This window comes from Bos taurus, chromosome 6 (assembly GCF_002263795.3).
Source record: "Bos taurus isolate L1 Dominette 01449 registration number 42190680 breed Hereford chromosome 6, ARS-UCD2.0, whole genome shotgun sequence".
Classification (NCBI taxonomy): domain Eukaryota; kingdom Metazoa; phylum Chordata; class Mammalia; order Artiodactyla; family Bovidae; genus Bos; species Bos taurus.
Genome location: NC_037333.1, coordinates 115,156,263 through 115,174,802, shown reverse-complemented (window position 1 = coordinate 115,174,802; position 18,540 = coordinate 115,156,263). Strand labels below are relative to the sequence as shown.

Here is an 18,540-nt window from a genome sequence, read left to right as displayed (position 1 = left end):
GCCGGCCGGATGGGAGGCGGAGCGCCCGGGCCGCCGCCGCCGCCTGCAGCCTGCGCCCCGGCCGGGCGCCGGGGCCGCGGGGCCGCCCGGGCACGCCCGTTCGGGCGCCGAGTCGCTGCGGGCTCGCGGCCCGGGCGCTCCCCGTGAGCCGGGCCGAGGGCGGGGCCGCGCGAGGACCCCGGGACCTGCCCCCTCCCCCTCGCCGCCGCGTCGCCGCTCGCTCCGGGCGCCTCCTGCTCTGCACTTACGCGTGCGGCGGCGGCGGCGGCGGCTGGGAGCCGGGCAGCCACGCTCTCCGGCGCGCCGCTCGCCAGCCGGGCCGCCACGGCCGAGGGTCGGCTGCGGGGCGCCGCGGTCCCCAGCGGGCGCGCCCTAGGCGCAGGCGGCGATGCGGGCTCCGACCCGGGCTGGGGGGCGCCCGAGCTGCCGCGGCTGCGCCCCGGCTCCAGGCGGGACCGCGTAGCTTGCGGGAGGACCATGGCGTCCCCGGCGCTGGCGGCGGCGCTGGCGGCGGCGGCGGCAGCGGCGGGCCCCAACGCGAGCGGCGCCGGCGACGGGGGCAGCGGCAGGGTCGCCAACGGCTCGGGGGCCCCCTGGGGACCGCCGCCGGGCCAGTACTCGGCGGGCGCCGTGGCGGGGCTGGCGGCAGTGGTGGGCTTCCTCATCGTCTTCACCGTGGTGGGCAACGTGCTGGTGGTGATCGCCGTGCTGACCAGCCGCGCGCTGCGTGCGCCGCAGAACCTCTTCCTGGTGTCGCTGGCCTCCGCTGACATCCTGGTGGCCACACTGGTCATGCCCTTCTCGCTGGCCAACGAGCTCATGGCCTACTGGTACTTCGGGCAGGTGTGGTGCGGCGTGTACCTGGCGCTAGACGTCCTCTTCTGCACCTCGTCCATCGTGCACCTGTGCGCCATCAGCCTGGACCGCTACTGGTCCGTGACCCAGGCCGTCGAGTACAACCTGAAGCGCACGCCGCGCCGCGTCAAGGCCACCATCGTGGCCGTGTGGCTCATCTCGGCCGTCATCTCCTTCCCGCCGCTAGTCTCGCTCTACCGCCGGCCCGACGGCGCCGCCTACCCGCAGTGTGGCCTCAACGACGAGACCTGGTACATCCTGTCCTCCTGCATCGGCTCCTTCTTCGCTCCCTGCCTCATCATGGGCCTGGTCTACGCGCGCATCTACCGGGTGGCCAAGCTGCGTACGCGCACGCTCAGCGAGAAGCGCGAGCCCGCGGGCCCCGACGGCGCGTCCCCGACCACGGAGAACGGGCTGGGCGCCGGCGAGAACGGGCACTGTGTGCCCGCGCGCCGCCCGCGCGCCGACCTGGAGCCCGAGGACAGCAGCGCGGCGGCCGAGAGACGGCGGCGCCGGGGCGCGCTGCGGCGGGGCGGGCGGCGGCGTGGGGCTGGCGAGGGGGCCGCGGACGCCGAGGGCACAGGCCCCGGGACAGTGACGGCCGAGCCGGGCGCGCTGGCCGCCGCGAGGTCCCCGGGCCCCGGCGGGCGCCTGTCCCGCGCCAGCTCGCGCTCCGTCGAGTTCTTCCTGTCTCGCCGGCGCCGGGCGCGCAGCAGCGTGTGCCGCCGCAAGGTGGCCCAGGCGCGTGAGAAGCGCTTCACCTTCGTGCTGGCGGTGGTCATGGGCGTGTTCGTGCTCTGCTGGTTCCCCTTCTTCTTCACCTACAGCCTGTATGGCATCTGCCGCGAGGCCTGCCAGGTGCCCGGCCCGCTCTTCAAGTTCTTCTTCTGGATCGGCTACTGCAACAGCTCGCTCAACCCGGTCATCTACACCGTCTTCAACCAGGACTTCCGGCGCTCTTTCAAGCACATCCTCTTCCGACGGAGGAGAAGGGGCTTCAGGCAGTGACCCGCGCGCCCTGCCCCGGTGTGGACACCCTGGACAGCTCCTGGCGGAGGCAGGCAAAGCCGGCCTCCCTGGGACCCAAGGATGGATTGGCCTTCGGGGTGCAGGGGTGGGTACACAGCGTACAGCGAGAGCCCAGAGACTGCAGGGCCCCCGGGGAGGGGGGAAGGAGAGAGGGGAGACCCCTCTGCCTTCTTCTCTCAGCAAGGGGCTGCTTCTGGGGCTCTAGGCCTGGCTCCGGCTCCCCGGAGGGGCCCCCGCCCAGGTGTGGGAGTGGGGCCGGGTGGTAGACCCCAGTGGCGCTCGTTTATCCTCCCAAATTGACGAGAAAGGAGCCTGCCCCGCCCCCAACACATGCCACCCTACCCCCCTCTCCACCTCTGAGCAAGGGCTGACCTCCCAGGACCTCCGTGGGTGGCTTTCCAGGGGTGGGGGTGGGGGATGAAGCAAGGCCCCAGCAATCTTTGGTTACCCAAAGTATGTAAATGTTTGCCAAAAACGACTGACAGCCAAAACAACCAAACTCTTTTTCTAAATAAACCTTTGTAATCTAAGTGGTGGGTGCCATAGTCAGTCCTTCAGCCCTGGGGGTGGGGGGCCTTCCAGACCCTCACCCTACCCGATCCCCCCACCTCCCACCTTCTCTTGCATCAGGTGGTGGTGGGGGGGGGTGTTTGTTTAAAGGTAACTTGTCTTACAGATGTCCAAAGCATATGCTCAAAATGGTTGTGTTGTTACTGGCCCAGAGACCAGGGAAATCAAGAGACCCCAGATTAACTGCAAATACAGATGCTGGAGGGCTGTTCTCCATCCATACCCATCCCTCTCTGAATCTAGGCTTCCCCCAGTGCAGCCAGCCTCAACCCCTTGCCCAGCCCTCACCAGCCCCCAGGGAGTCCGGGCCCACACACGCTAAGGCTTGAGGAGAGGCGGCTAGAAGAGAGGAAAGGATCAGAGAGGGTCTCCCCCTCCGGCTCCTCCAGCCCTCCGCACAGAGCCTGGGAGCGCCAGGGATAGCTGTGGGAGAGGGACACAAGCCCGACCTCTGAGACACACGGATGCCCGTGCACACACACACACACACACAAGCAAGCTCAGTGAGCAGGCAGGGCTCAGTGCCAGGGGTCCCTGCTCTGCCCACCCATCCCTCCCGCCCCACTCTGTGCCCCTCCTGGCCTTCCTGTATATCCCCTCCCCTGCCTGGCCCTTGCTTGCCAGCCCAGCCCTCCTGGATCACCGCCCACCTGCCTTTGGCCTGGGATGGCTGTCTCGGGGAGGGGTCAGCCCTGGGTCCTGCTTTTTCAAGTCCCCTTCCCCTGAATCTGGAGCCAGAGCAGGGCCCTTTCCTGGTCCCACATGCCAGGGCGGACCCTGTGGGGGAACTCTGCAGCTACCTGGACTCATCACCCCAATTCACAGGCCCTCAGAATACCCCACTAGGAAGAGCTTTCCTGGACTGGGGTCACAGTTGGCAGAGGGGCGCAGGAAATGGCTGGTCAAGGCTGGTGGCAACCTCCCTAACCTCCACATCACCCAGGCCTGGACAGGGGGTCCATGTTGTAGGCCCAGCTCTCACCAGGACTGCTGAGCGAGCTCTGCCCTCTCTGAGCCTCATCACCGCCAACCCCCCCCCCACCCCCGACCCGCCCACGTCAAGTGGGGCAGGGCTGAAAACTCAGGCCTGTTGTCTGGGGGCCAACTTACCGGCTGAATGGGGGTGCGGGCGGCTCGAGCAGGGACCTTCCCTTGGAGACAGCCTGACCGACCCAGGTATTGCCTCCCCAGTGCAATGGAGTGATACCACAACCTCCCTCCACTCCTGGAGGGTGAACCCCAAGACTCCAGCAGGAGCACGTAGCCAGGACACACCCCACGGAAGAGTGTCGGCAAATTCTTCCCCTCTCCCTTCCCTCATCCTGAGAATTGCACCTTCCAGGGCTGTGGCTAGGAACGCAGGCACCCAGTGCTTAATACCCCATTCAGCCAACAGATGTTCACCACTTGATCGTAATTGCTGCCTGGAGAGGCTTTCTTTTCAGCTGGATAAACAGAGACAGAACCTGGCTGCTCACCCCGCCTGCCGTAGGGAAACGGCCAGTTGCCCTGCTCCGGGTCTCCGGCTCCATCAATGAAGCTGGGGTGCTGACACCCCTCGAGGGTGCCCGAGGGTGCCTGCGTGGTCCAGGAGCCAGCCCGCAGGGAGGGAGGTTTCTCTGCGGTGCAGAGGCGAGCCCGTGCACTGCGCATGGTCATGAAAGCCAAGATGCCCTGAGGTGCTTGCCTCTCTCTGGGCACCTTGGTGTCTGCTCCATGGCACCATCAGTGTCCACCCCTGTCTGGGGCTGAGGAAACGCAGGCCCAGAGCTGACCATCTGGGCCAAGACCCACAGAGGAGGCGGAGGGCAGAGCCCGCCACGAGCCCGGAAACGTGCGGGTCAGGAGATCTCTGCCCTCAGCACCCCAGCTCCGGTCCCGTGAGCAGGGGCGACCCCTGGGCTTTGCTGCTGGAGAAGTATGGCCCTCAGCCACCTTCCTGCCCCCAGCTTCCTTCCCCTTGGCTCTCCCAAGGCTTCAGGCAAAATTAAAAGAAACACCCACCAGCAGGTTCAAGGAGAGCAGGATACGGGATGGGGGTCAGCTTCGGTGCTGTCCTCGGCAGAGCCCACCACTGATGTGGTTAGTTCTCAGAGACAAGCATAGACGTACATTCATTTAAATAATTCATTCCTGTATTTTAATTCAATTGCTGAGTTTGTAGAAGGCGGCGGGGGTGGGGCGGGGAGAAGAATCATCCAAATATTCCCTTACAGCTCAGTATGGAGTTAAAAAAAAAATCGCTTGGAGCAGGCAGGATTGTTCACACTTCAGAAGAGCAGCTCCAGTCTTTGAGTCCTGCCCCCAGCTCTGGGGGTGGGGGCTGAGGGCTGGGAGAAGACTCGTTGCCGGGGCGCTCGCTGGCGAGGAAGCGGTCCTTCCCGGGCGTGCTGGCAGCCGGCTGTATTTTTATATCACATCCGTCGGCAGGGCTCAAATATTCCAGTGCAGCCTGGGATCAAAACAGCCGGCGCCTGCAGGCCCGTCTTGAGTCTGCTTGGCCAGCTGCGGTGCTTTGCGGAGCAGAACCCGTGACTCCGGTCCCGGCAACCCCCCGCAGCCCCCCACCACATGTGCCGAGTGGGGCGGGGGCAGGAGGCACGCTGGCTGGAGATGCCTTGCGCTTGGGGGGCTGGAAGGGCATGATTCTGTGTTACTAGAAGCCCGGCTCATCGGAGCTGAGAAACAGGTGAGTTATAGGGGAGACTCAGGTGAGAGTGTCCCACCGTGAGGACCCCCAATTTTCCGTTCTGGGTTTCTGCCTTGAGCGCTGCCAGGAGACCTCAGCATGCCCCACCACTCCGCTGCCGCCCCCCCCGCCCCCCCCCCCCAGCTTCCACGTGACTGAAGGTCAGGCTCCCATTCAAACTGCTGGACTCTTGAGATCATCAAGGGCATCTGGGTAAGGGGACAAGGGGGTGGGCTTCCCTGGTGGCTCAGCTGGTAAAGAATCCACCTGCAGAGTGGGAGACCCGGGTTCGATCCCTGGGTTGGAAAGGTCCCCTGGAGAAGGGAGTGGCAACCCACTCTAGTATTCTTGCCTGGAGAATCCCATGGACAGAGGAGCCTGGCAGGCTGCAGTCCTTGGGGTTGCAAAGAGTCGGACACGACTGAGAGACTGAACATGCAAGGGACGAGGAGGCTGAGGGTAGAAGCATCTGGTTTGCCTGAGAGGGACCCCGGCAGGCACCCTAACTCCGCTCTCTGCGTGACCCCACCCCATCTCGCACCATCAGTAAACAGGGCATATCTTCTCTTGCGTCGGTGCAGGTGGGAACCGTGCATAGGAGAGGACTGGTGACCTCCAGGCGGGGCACAGCGCCCCTGAGATCTGCCCAGGGAGCAGCTGCCAACCATGGGCCAGGGAAAAGCCCCGGGGACCCGAGGCTTTTCTTCCCAACAGAAGGATTTACGGCCCCTCCCAGGAAAAGTCTCGGGCACAATGGGACATCCTATCAAGCTAAGGGATGGTCATGCGGGGCAGAGAGGGAGCGCTGGCCCAGAAAGCCCTGCTTAAGGGCATCTGCTATCCTGGCTGAGCACACAGTGTGCCCAAGTTGCCTGGCAGCAAAGGAGAGAAGGGAAACAGGACGCATACCTGCTGTCTGATGCTGAGGCCGCTGGGCCGGCCACCGCAAGCCCACCCGCCATCCCGCCATGCTGGTGCCGTCCCTCAGGCCTCAGGTGTCTGTCTCCAGGGGCAGGGGCCTCGGGGGGCCACACAGGGAAGCCTGGAGGGGTATTCTTGCCATAGTCCCTGTGGGGATGGGTGGGAGGGAATGCCAACTCCCACCCCACTGGTGCATCAGACAAGGCCGTCTCCAGGTCATCCCAGCAGACCCCGAGCCTGAGCCTCCCTGGGCCCGGCCCTGGCTCTTGGGACCCCTGGTTTGGAGTGGTGAGGGCTGAGGAGCAGGGCAGTCATGGGGCTGGGGGGCGCCGCCTGCGTCCGAGACTGCCACCACCTCACTCCGGGGCCAGAGTGAGCCTTAGGGGTGGCGGAGCCAATGTGGTCCAAGCCGCTTCTCCTGGACCGCCGCCCCGTCGGGGCCTGGCTCTGCTGCCTCTCACCCCGCCCTGCACCCCTGCCAGGAGTGCCTTTCCTGTCTTCCCTGAGCCCCTCTCATAGACTCCCTGCGAGACCCAGACCAGCCTTCGCTTCCAGAAAGTCTTCAGGAGCCTCCTACCACCCACTACCTCCCCAGCTGCAAGACCCCAAGGCTGGCCAGGCGCAGAGCCCAGCGGGGCCTGGGGGTGGGGCATGGACAGCCCGTCGTCCTGGCCAGGGGGCCGGCCAGCAGGCCTCCCGTGTGGAGGCAAGGCTGTCCTCCCTGTCCCCCGAAGACACCGCCGAGGAGCATCCCTGGACGCCAAACACGAGAGCCTCCTGGGGCACGTCCACCACGCTGCCGGGACACTGTCCCACGGGCGGTGCCGGCAGCCCCAAAGTGGGAGCCCCACACCTGCCCACCACGCTGCCCGGACACCGTCCCACGGGCGGTGCCGGCAGCCCCAAAGTGGGAACCCCACACCTGCCCACCACGCTGCCGGGACACCGTCCCACGGGCGGTGCCGGCAGCCCCAAAGTGGGAGCCCCACACCTGCCCTCAGGCCTTTGGGGAGAGACTTCACGCAGCAAAGGCAGGTGAGCTGGCTGCAGCTCAGGCAGGGCTGTGGGGCCGCGGGGCACCCACAGCTGCACGTGCAGGCCTGCTACTGAAGCCGTCCGTTCAAATACGGCTGGTCGTGTCCCCCTCCCCACTTTACAGAGGGGCCCAGAGAGGGACGTCATGACAGATAACCACACAGAGCAGGCGTGACGGTGAGCCCCTGGCCAGCGTTTGCTGCCTGCGCTCTGCTTGACAGCTTTGGGCCGGCATTCTGTATGATTGATTCTGCCAGGAGGTGGGGTGCGTGATAAGCCGCTTCAGTCGTGTCCGACTCTCTGCAACCCCATGGACTGTGGCCTGCCAGGCTCCTCTGTCCATGGAGATTCTCTAGGCAAGAATACTGGAGTGGTTTTCCATGTCCTTCTCCAGGGGATCTTCCCGACCCAGGGATCAAACCCGTGTCTCCTATGGCTCCTGCATTCCAGGTGGATTCTTTACTGCTGAGTCACCAGGGAAGCGTGGGGTGGATGGTCCCATTTTGCAGACGAGAAAACTGACCTCCAGAGAGGGAATGCCATGACAAGATGATGCCTTGAAGCCAGACACTGGGCTCTTCACATTAATCCCGCCGCCCTTGTTGAATCCCCCATAAGCCCTCTGCATAGATGTGAATTAGCCTCGTTTCATGGAAGAGAAACCCGAGTCTTGCATGTTCTGCACACAGAACCCACCTTTGAGCTGTTTCCCATCCATTTCCACTGGGAACAACTCTGAGATTAGATGTTAGGTCAAGAGGATCCAGCCGGGCCCCGGAATCACAGACCTTCCTCACCTGTGATGGGATCCGCCCTCTGAAACCTCGGTTGCCCCCAAAAACCTCCGCATCCCAGGCTCTTTGTGATGTGAATGAGGGGCCGGCTTTGTTTTTATTCCTTCGTCTCAGAAACGATTCTGAATAATGAAGCCACTTTTAGAGATCACCCCACCCAGGATATAAAAAATGCCAAAACGTTTGTGTTGAAAAATAATCCAGTTACCCGTTTCCTAGAGTGTGCTGCCATCGCAAATCGAATTGAAAGCAAAATCGGTCCTCTTTTAATTGGTTCAAATGAAGCTGTTATTCAAAATCCGATTGTTGCTGTTGCTGCTTCCTCGAGGATTCAAGTAGGAGGCAAAACAATGGAGCGGTTCTCTCACGCTGGGCGTCACTCTGTAGTCAGCAGGGCCCAGCTGCCCCGAGCCCGGGGCCTCGCGGCTGGGGTGGGACTTGCCCGTCTCAGCCCTGGGTAACTGCAGATGTGCCTGGAGCCCAGTCGTGGGACCCCTGGCATGGGGGAGGTGTCCCCTGGCCACTCAGGCTGGGCACACAGTGTGATGTCAGCTTCCCGAGGCCCGGACTGGGCTTGGAATCTGACTGAGCTGTGTGATCCCTGAGCCTCAGTTTCCTCCTCTGGAAAGTGGGTACACCTCTCACCTGCCATGGCTTCTGCAGGGAATCAGCAAGGACCCGGAGACCCCAGTGGCAACTGTACCACGCGGGAGTTGAGAGCCTGCCGGGCATTTCCTTGGGCAGGCCTGGCCCCACTTTAGGCCCGGAGTCCTTCCCCACTGGGCTCTGGGGGCTGGCCATCGGGGAGGCGAGGGGTTTCTGAAGCTCCAAGCACAGGGCTAGGGGGTGTCAGGTTCACGAGTACCCCCCTCCAGGGGCGGGACCAGCCCCTTGGTGGCACAGAGGGGTCCCGGGATGGCAGGGGCTCTGGCCGTGTTGCAGGACAGGAGGGGTTGCTCTGGCCGGGACACTGGCCTCCTCCAGGGCTTGTGGACATGCCGGGCACATGCAGGAGCATAGCAGGGCTTGTCTCTAAAAGTGGCAGGAAATCCAGGTCTGACACTAATCCCAGCAGGATTGATCCAGCCTGGATCAACCCAGATCTGTGAGGCACCTGAAGTCACCTCTGTCTCTGGTGCCCTGGGGGGAGGTTGCTGGGGGAGGGAGCATTCATTCATTCATTCATTCAGGAAGCATTTAGGGGACTTCCCTGGTGATCCAGTGGCTAAGACTCCCCGTTCCCAATGCAGGGGGCCCGGGTTCCATGTCTGGTCAGGCAGCTAGATTCCATATGCCTGCAACGGAAAACAAGCCAATCCCCAACGAAGACGGAAGATCCTGCCTGCCACAATTAAGGCCCGGCGCAGCCAAAGAAAGAATAAATCTTTAAGTGAAAAAGTGAAAGTGTTCGTTGCTGTCCTGTCCAACTCCTTGCCACCCCATAAACAGTCCGCCAGGCTCCTGTCCATGGGATTCTCCAGGCAAGACTACTGGAGTGGGTTGTCATGCCCTCCTCCAGGGCACCTTCCCGTCCCAGGGATCGAGCCAACGTCTCCTGCGTTGCAGGCGGGTTCTTTGCCGTCTGAGCCACCATGAGAGAAGCATTTATGGACTCGAGCTGGACGTGGGTGTGTGGGGAAACGCCAACTAGATCCTACAAGTGCTTGATGCCCTCCTTTAATGAGGTCATTATGGCAAAAATGGGGCACACTGATGACCATTCTGTCAGATATCTACCGAGAGCCTACAGCCCACCAGGCACCAGCTTAGCCAAGTGAAGATCCCCTCCGCCCGCCCCCGTGGAGTTGGCAGTCCTCTGGAGGACGGGCAGCTGGCCACAGAAGCACTGATGCAAACACTTCACACAGTGTGGTGTACGGTGTGTGGGGACCTGACCGGGGTGAGAGGTGGGGCTGGGGGTGAGCCGGCCGCTCCTGGTGCGTCTGTCTGGGGCACGGCCCTGCCTGTGGATGCAGTGGCTGGAGCGTGCGCTCTGGGCTTAGGTCTGTATCAGTATCCTGGAGCCTCCGTACCGCATAGACTTGAGATGGGCTTCCATGCAGAAATGTAATTCCCCGCGGTCCTGGAGGCGGGGAGCCTGAGATCAGGTGTCTGCGGGGTGGGCGCCTCCTGAGCCTCTCCCCTGCGTGCGCACAGGGCCACCTTTTCGCTGTGTCCTTGTGTGATGGTCCCTCGGTGTCCTTTCTTGTCAGGACACCGGTCAGATGGCACCAGGGCACGCCCCAAAGACCTCACGCTCCTTCCTCAGCTCTGTCAAGCCCTTCTCTCCAAATGCAGCCCCATTCCCAGGGGCCGGGGACTCAGGCCTCAACACGTGAATTTGGGGCGGGGGATGTAGCTCCATTTCCAGGCCGCACACACGCATGTGATGTGGACCAGTCCCCTCGCTCTCCTGCCTTGGTTTCCCCACTTGCAGCCCGGGCACTGTTAGTGCTTGTCCCACGGGCGCTCCAGAAAAGAAACCCTGGAGCTGTGCTCAGGGCTCGGTCAGCTGCCAGGGGAAGTCGGGCTCCGGGGTGGCTGCTCTCAGCCTGCCCACCAACCCCGAGGGGTGGGGGGTGTCTTTGGGGCGCTTCAGGCAACCCCCAGGGACTTGCAGCTCCAGGGAGGCAGGGCGGGGAGGTCCCAGGCTAACATTCCTGGGCTGGCAGAAAGTCTTGGCGGGCCTCGCAAGTCGTCACCAAGCCAAAGAGACTTGCAGCGTGTGGAGCTGGGCCCTGCAGCCTGCCACCTCTGTGACCCCTGGGTGGTTAAAAAATAACAGTTTTATTTATAATAGCCAAAAAACTGGAAACCATTCAAAAATCCATCAGCTGATAAGTGAACAGATAAACGGCTGTATCCGCGCAGTGGAAAACTGTTCAGCGGTACAAAGGGTCCAGCTCCGGATGTGTGGGAAACACAGGGGCTCTCTAACGCCTTACGTGAGAGGAGGAAGCCAGGCTCAAAAGGCCACAGACGCAAGGGTTTCCATTTACACGCTTTTTAAAAATAGACTTTATGTTTTTAGGGCAGTTTTAGGTTCACTGACTCAATGGAGTTGAGTTTGAGTAAACTCCGGGAGTTAATGATGGACACGGAGGCCTGGCATGCTGTGGTCCATGGAGTAGCAAAGAGTCGGACAGAACCGAGCGACTGAACTGAACTGAACCAGGTTCATATCACGGCTGAGCAGGAAGCGCAGTGAGTTCTCACACAGCCCTGGGGCTTCAGCTGATTCCTCCAGGATCAAAGCGGGAGGCTGGAGGGCTCCGGCAGGGAGGCTGTAGAAGCGACCAGCTGCTCGTGCTCAGGCGTGTCTGGCTCTGCGACCCACGGGCTGCAGCCCACCAGGCTCCTCTGTCCATGGGATTTCCCAGGCAAGAATGTTGGAGTGGGTTGTCATTTCCTCCTCCAGGGGATCTTCCCGACCCAGGGATCGAAACTGTGTCTCCTCCATCTCCTGCATTGGCAGGCGGGTTCTTTACGCTACCAGGGAATCTCGTCAGGTGCCACGGCCCAGGGCCCAGGAAGTTTCTGGAGGCTTGATAAATGCATGGTGGAGGAGGCTGGCTGGCTGGCCGGCCCCCGGAGCTTGCAGATGGTGGAAGAGGCAGGTTCCAGAGGGTTCTGGGAAGCTGCCCCCCAGCCAGGCTGCTCAGAGCCAGGAGGAGGGATCCTCCAGCCCTGCGTGGCCTCCTGCGAGGCTGATCACTTGCTCTAATGATGGAAAATTACCAGCTCGTCTTCAAGCCTCCAGCGGGAGCCAGCTCTTATCTTGCATCAGCAGCCCGCCGCGGCCCAGGGGGCTGAGGGGACTCGGGGCCCCTTCTGCTCCTGGAGAAGCAGGGTGGCGAGGCTGCACACGAGCCCAGCAGCATCTCCACCCTTCGGGCTAGAGGCCTGCCAGGTCCCCACCCAGCTCAGCCGCGGTCAGATGCCGGGGCCTGCACCAGGGGATGATGGCCTGTCTGCGGGGACGCCGCTCAGGTCCCCACTGTCACCGCCCTGCTGTGTGACCCCCGAGCCCCCCAACAGGGGTTCTCTCTCTTCAGCACCTGCCACCTGCCGATGGCACAGAGATGGCACGCTGCTGCTGGGGAGCCCGTGGCTTGGACAGAGCAGGGCCCGCCAGGGGCTCCAGGCGTCGAGGCTGGGCTTGAGCCCCCGTCCCAGGGCCCGGGCTCCTAGGAGGGGCACCAGGACCCCTGCTGCCGGGGATGCCCTGCTTGAGAAGCTGGAGGCGCGCCTGGCTCCCCCCTGCCCCCGCCCCCGGCCTCCTCCCCACCTCCCCCAGCCCCTGGCCTCCTCCCCCCACCCACCGTTTCCTCCCCTCCCCCTCCCCCTCCCCGTCTCCCTTCCCCCTCCCTCTCCCTTCCCCCCTCCCCCATCTCCTCCCCTCCCCTCTCTCCTCTCCCCTCTCTAGTGAGTGAATGAGTGAGTTAATGAATGAGTGAGTAAGTGGGTGAGTGAGGGAATGAGTGAGTGAGTGTGTGAGTGAGTGACTGGATGACTGAGTGAGTGTGTGAGCGAGTGAGTGGGTCAGGCGTGCGTGAGTGAGCAGGCGAGTGAGCGAGTGAACGAGCACGCAGCCGGTCGGGGGGTGAGGACGGCCCAGGGCCTGCTGGCAGAGTGCCACCCTCAGCTGGGCTCCTTGCCCTCCCTGCCCTCCTCCCTGGCATCCACTGTCCTCTTCCCAGGGGACCGGGGTGTCCTGAGCCCCCTTAGTCCGTGGAGACGAGCCCTGCGCAGTGGGGGGCGGGGGTTGCGGGGCCCCTGGGAGCGGGGATGAGCGGGGGTCACAAGGCCTCTAGGTGCAGGGATGAGCGGGGGCCGCGGGGCCCCTAGATGCGGGGACGAGCGGGGGGCACGGGGCCCCTGGGGGCTGGGATGAGCGGGTGGCGCGGGGCCCCTAGGTGCGGGGACAAGCTGGAGGGGCGGACCCTCGGGTGCGGGGACGAGCGGGGGGCGCGGACCCTCCGGCAGCACTGCCTATGTCTCCCCGTGGCCGCACACCCTCCCCCCTACCACTCAGACGTGAGCAACAAAAGCCTCGTCGTTGCCTTTCCAGCCCAGACGAGATCAATATATTCTGGAAATGCGAGAACAGCTGACCTTTGAGATTTCTAGCAAAACTTCAGAGTTTGCTTTGGGCTCTGGCTCAGGGCTGGGGGCAAATCTCAAGGTGCTGGGAAGACCCCCTCCTCTGCCCCTACACTGTCCTCCCACTCGGGGGTCCGGCAGAGGCCAAGGGGCAAGACCAGGCCCACCCAGGCCCCCGAGGGGCAGGCCCTGCGGAGGCACGGATCCGGCAGGTTGCGTAGACCAGCCGCTCCTCGGGGGCCGCGCTGTGGCTTTGCTACTTTGGTGGTGCCCTGGGGGCTGGCACCTGATGCCAGGTCCACTCTGCTTCCTGCCTCAGCTCCCCCTCCACTGACAGGGGGGCACTGGGGACCGTGGGTGCACCCCCCGAACACACACACGCCTCAGGCCACACGGTGGACCAGGAGCGTCCTGGCCTCTCTGCTCCTGGAGCCCACGGGGTCCGGGCGCGAGGAGGGCAGGCACGTCAACAGGGACGGAGCTGGTAGTGGGGTGCCCTACTGTAGGGGGCAGCAGACCACCCAGCGGGTGTGACGGGGCCCAGCCCCTGGCTGGCCCAGCCACCGTGGGGTCCACGGAGCTGGACGCTGCTTGGAGGGGGTCTTCGGAACCTTCCTAAAAACAGCAGCATCTGGCCTGAGCTTTGGGAAATGCATAAACTGTCTCTGGGATGGACTTGTCCGCGGGCTGCTGGGTCACTCAGGCAGGACCCTTGGGGAGACCCCGAGAGCTCCCGGTCAGCACCTGCCACCTCCAGCCACGTGGAGCACGTCCGTGGTGGACACATCGGTAGTGGACGTGAGGTGCTGGCAGGCTGGGCCCATCCTGGGGGCAGCAGGGAGGAGGCGGGGGCCACCCCTCACCCCGCAGCCCTCTGTGGGCTCAGACCCTCGCTCCCCAACACGCGTGTCCTCCCCAGCCCCCTTGCCCCGCTTGCTGGCTCTCCCGCGATGGGTCCTGCTCCTCCGTGTGTGTTCACTTGCTTCAGTCGAGTCTGACTCTGCGAGACTCCAGGGACTGCAGCCTGCCAGGCTCCTCTGTCCGTGGGATTCTCCAGGCAAGAACACTGGAGCGGGTTGCCATGCCCTCCTCCAGGGGATCTTCCCGACCCGGGGATCACACCTATGTCTCTTACGTCTCCTGCGTCGGCAGGCGGGTCTTTTAGAGCCAACACCACCGGAAGGCCCACACCGAGGGCCCCACCCCCTGGGCTTTGGGTGCCCTGATGGGTTTGGCCCCAGGCAGAGCTTCTTGTGGCCCAAACAGCTGTGGCCCCGCAGGCGGCTCCTCCTGCTCAGAGGCTCACATCCCTGCTTCCTCTCCTCTTGCGGCCCCGCGTCCAGCTCCCAGTCTCACTCAAGGGGACAGCGCAGGGCTCTGCTGACGGGTAAGGTGTGGCTTCCAGAACGGTGTGGACAGCTCCCCTGGAGGGAGGGCTGGCTGGTGGGATGAGGGCGGCCTCATCTTACACGTGGTGTAAGAGCCGGTCGTGAGGGGTGTGTGTGTGAATGTGAGGACGGGCAGGGCTGGACGCCCCTATGTGGGAGCTGAAGGCTCAGCGGGGAGTGGGGGTCCTGGGAGCCGGGGTCTCTGCGGCAGATGGGGGTCAGCCTCACAGTGACCCAGAGGGTCCCCGGGAGCTCCACACGAGCCAGCAAGGCCGTCACTGCTGACCAGTGTGGACACTGAGGCCTGGAGATGGGACAGGCCTGCTCATTGCCACCAAGGGAGGGGGGCCCAGACTCCTCGGGCTTCCAACTACCCTTTGCAGGAGCTGCCCGTGCCAGCAGGGGACCCCAAACACATTGGCCAGTTACTAGGATGAAAAGAGAAGCCCCCCTGAAAAATAGGTGTGAGGTGGCAGCTGTCCCCTGTAGCTGAGCCACTGGGCCCTTGGATTTCAAGGTCTCAGAACAAGCCTTTTTGAAGAGCACAGGTCCTGCCTGCGTCCAGGCCAAGTCAGCTTTCCCTGCTGGTTTTGGGAGGGGTGGCTCTTTCTTGGGGCTTCCCAGCTGGTGCTAGTGGTAGAGAACCCACCAGCCAATGCAGGGGATGTAAGCCAATACAGGAAGATCCCCTGGAGGAGGGCATGGCAACACGCTCCAGTATTCTTGCCTGGAGAATCCCACGGACGGAGGAGCCTGGCGGGCTGTAGTCCAGTGGGTCACGAAGAGTCGGACACAGCTGAAGGGACTTAGTAAGCAAGCACACGGCTCTTTCTCAGACATCCCATCTCTCCAGTTTCAACAGGAAAAGTGACTGTTGTTATTCAGTTGCTCAGTCATGTCTGACTCTTTGCCCCATGGACTGCAGCACACCAGGCCTCCCTGCCCATCACCAACTCCCAGAGCTTGCTCAAACTCATGTCCACTGAGTCAGTGGTGCCATCCAACCATCTCATCCTCTGTCATCCCCTTCTCCTCCCGCCTTCAATCTTCCCCAGCATCAGGGTCTTCTCCAATGAGTCAGCTCTTCGCATCAGGTGGCCAAAGTATTGGAGCTTCAGCTTCAGACAGCTCAGATTTGAGCTCAGACGAGGCTTGGGTGCTCGTGCGTGTGTGGGGGTGTGAGGGGACAGCCCCTTGCACAGTGTGGGCCTATCTATGTGTGTGCACACGCGCACACACGGTGTCCCCGGTGGGCACGCAGGTGCTGTGGGTATACATTTCGATACATTCTCGTTAAAAAAAAAAAGCATCTCCTTAGGTTATATATACAGAGGCAAGCTGCAGGCAGCATTTTAGGTTTCTCTTTTCTTAAAAGGAACGAAACACCTCTCTCAGCGACCGCGGAGTGCTTGTGTCGGCAAAAACAGGGCTGGATCGCTTTGGGGATCTCATTAACTCCCCAGCACAGCACAGCTAACTTGCCCTCTGAGGCACAACATGGGCTCTTCCAATTTTCTTCTGATTTTTCCCGAGTGTCAGGCGTCGGGCGTCTGCCCGCAGCCTGGGTGGCAGCTGGGGGGGCTCTCCATTCTCAGGCCCCGCCCTCCTCGCCCCTCTCATGTCCCTGCATGTGGTTGAATTTGGTGTGCATGTCGGGTTTATAGAGACGCAGTGTCCGATCAGCCCCTCTCCTGGGCCAGCTGGGTCAGCGTCCCCTCTGGGAGGCGAGGTGATGGGGAGAGAACCGTCCCCTTTGTTCCTCACTTTGCTTGGCCGTACAGTCAGGTTTAAACCAAAGTCTGGGGGTGGCTGTGATGGGAGAGGAGTCGGGCCGGGGGTGGTCAGTAGGTTTCTGATTCCCTGCCAGGGAACCTGAGGCTGCAGCTGTGGTCTGTGGGGAGGAGGATGGTCATTGACTCGTGACGTCTGCCAAGGGTGGGCACAGAAAGTGGGGGCAGAGGTGCTGTGAGCTGAGCAAGGCTGAGTTGCCATCGTGGGTGTGGCTGTTAAGAATGAGGGCAGCCTTGGTTTCTGGTGGCAGCCAACTCCCCTGAGTGCCACTAGAGCCCGCCCAGCGTCGTGTGCCTCAGGGCCTTTGCACCTGCTGCCCCGTCCACCTGGAGCGCCGCCCTCACCTGTGACCTCACTCATCCTCTGTTTTCCAGTTTGAGTGGGTCCTTCCACATGCCACCACCTCATCCACATCGTCCCAGGCGGTACCCAGCCCCTGGGCCCCACTGCTCTGTCTCCACCGTGGCTGCCCCACACCTGTGCTGGATAGGGGTCCTACCAGTATGTCTTGGTGCCCAGTGCCCTCCCAGGAGTGTGGTGCCACCCGGGGTGCCTGCCTGTTGCAACAGATTCCAACTTCTAGCTCTGGCTCCAGGCAGGCAACCTCCCTTGGCTAGAGCCCCCGACTTGCCTCAGAGGTATAGGGTCTCACTCCAGGGTCTCCATTGCACTGGTCAATCATTTCTACATATTTGAGAGTCACTTCTTCAGCTAGATTGTAAGTGTTCCCATGGGCGCTCTGGGAGGCAGGGGCCCAGTGATGACTGATTTTGCAGTTCCCAAGGGGCGCCTTGAGCTCGTGGGTGAACTCTGGCCTTGAGAGACCACAGTCACGCCCCAGGGCTTTGAGATGCAGAAGCTGACAGCGGCGGTGTGGAAGGGCTGCTGAGAACGGAACACCCGGGGACCCCCAGCGGCCAGCGTGCAGAGAGTTCGGGGTAGACTGTGCAGAATGCAGGGAGCAGGTCTCTTCCGTGCGGGGACTGAGCAGCCCTGCACGGAACAGACAATGCTGACACTGATGGCAAGAGGGCCTGCGATTCAGCAGGGTTGGGGTGGGGGGGTTCTAAGAAGAAGGAGGTGTGTCCGTGGAGCGGGGGAGCCAAGCCCCACGGAGGGAACGGCGTGGCTGAGGCCGGCCCCTATTGGAAGCAAAGCGGGGAGGGGTGCTCACCAGGGTCATCCAGCTATGGGGAAAAACAGTGTCCTTCACTGAAGCACCGCGCAGCATGGCAGAGCCAGGTGGCCACGCTCGTATCCCCACGCGGCTATTACTGTTCAAATACGCACTGTCTTCTCACACTGTTCATGGGGTTCTCAAGGCAAGAATACTGAAGTGGTTTGCCATCCCTTCTCCAGTGGGCCACAGTTTATCAGAACTCTCCACCGTGACCCGTGCGTCTTGAGTGGTCCTGCACGGCATGGCTCATAGTGTCATTGACGTATGGGTGTGAGATTTGGACTAGAAAGAAAGCTGAGCATTGAAGAATTGATGCTTTTGAACTGTGGTGCTGGAGAAGACTCTTGAGAGTCCCTTGGACTGGAAGGAGATCCAACCAGTCTGTCCTAAAGGAGATCAGTCCTGGGTATTCAATGGTAGGACTGATGCTGAAGCTGAAACTCCAATACTTTGGCCACCTGATGTGAAGAACTGACTCATCTGAAAAGACCCTGATGCTGGGGAAGATTGAAGGCAGGAGGAGAAGGGGACGACAGAGGATGAGATGGTTGGAGGGCATCACCAACTTGATGGAGAGGAGTTTGAGTGAACTCCGGGAGTTGGTGATGGGCAGGGAGGCCTGGCGTGCTGCAGTCCGTGGGGTCGTAAAGAGTCGGACATGACTGAGCGACTGAGCTGAACTGAACAGAACTCACTGTCTGGCTGCTGCCCCTGCTCAGGAGTGGTCCCTGTGGCCAATGAGATGAGGCTGGGAGTGACTTGACCCCTTGGGAGCAGAAGCTTGGCTTCTTCTCTTTCCCGCAGCAGCATCCCCACCCCAGCAAACTGGGAGCTGGAACAGAGACACAGACAGACAGGCAACCTGAGGAAGAGGTAGGTTTATTTCTCCAGACCACCGGGTCCAGGGGGCTGTGTGTCACTGCAGCGTGACTCAGCCTTTGCTGCCTGAGACTCCCAGCTTCACAGTTACATGAGCAGACTGGCCTCAGCATTCCCAGCTGTAGAATGGGATAACAACAGGCCCCTCCGGGGCTGAGTGTGAGAATGAACAACTCCTTACATGTAAAGCACCCAGTAAAGGCGCTCAGTGCGACGTGAACGCTCTTAGCAAGAAGTAAGAGCAAGAAAATTTCTGTTTTCTATCGAGAGCCCGGCCTCGATGCCGGTCACCTCAGTTCAGAGACC

General features: G+C 62.2%; 1 protein-coding gene across 1 annotated transcript; it reads left to right on the top strand.

The window, feature by feature from the left end:
• Positions 1-398: 398 nt before the first annotated feature.
• Positions 399-2,414, top strand: ADRA2C (adrenoceptor alpha 2C). Its single transcript, XM_024993712.2, has one exon. It carries the CDS (start codon positions 478-480, stop codon positions 1,861-1,863), a length of 1,386 nt encoding a protein of 461 aa, XP_024849480.1. The 5' UTR covers positions 399-477; the 3' UTR covers positions 1,864-2,414.
• The last annotated feature ends 16,126 nt before the right edge of the window (positions 2,415-18,540 follow it).

Bases quoted from the DNA above. Each gene is read 5' to 3' on its own strand.
- ADRA2C (XM_024993712.2), top strand. From the start codon at position 478: ATGGCGTCCCCGGCGCTGGCGGCGGCGCTGGCGGCGGCGGCGGCAGCG.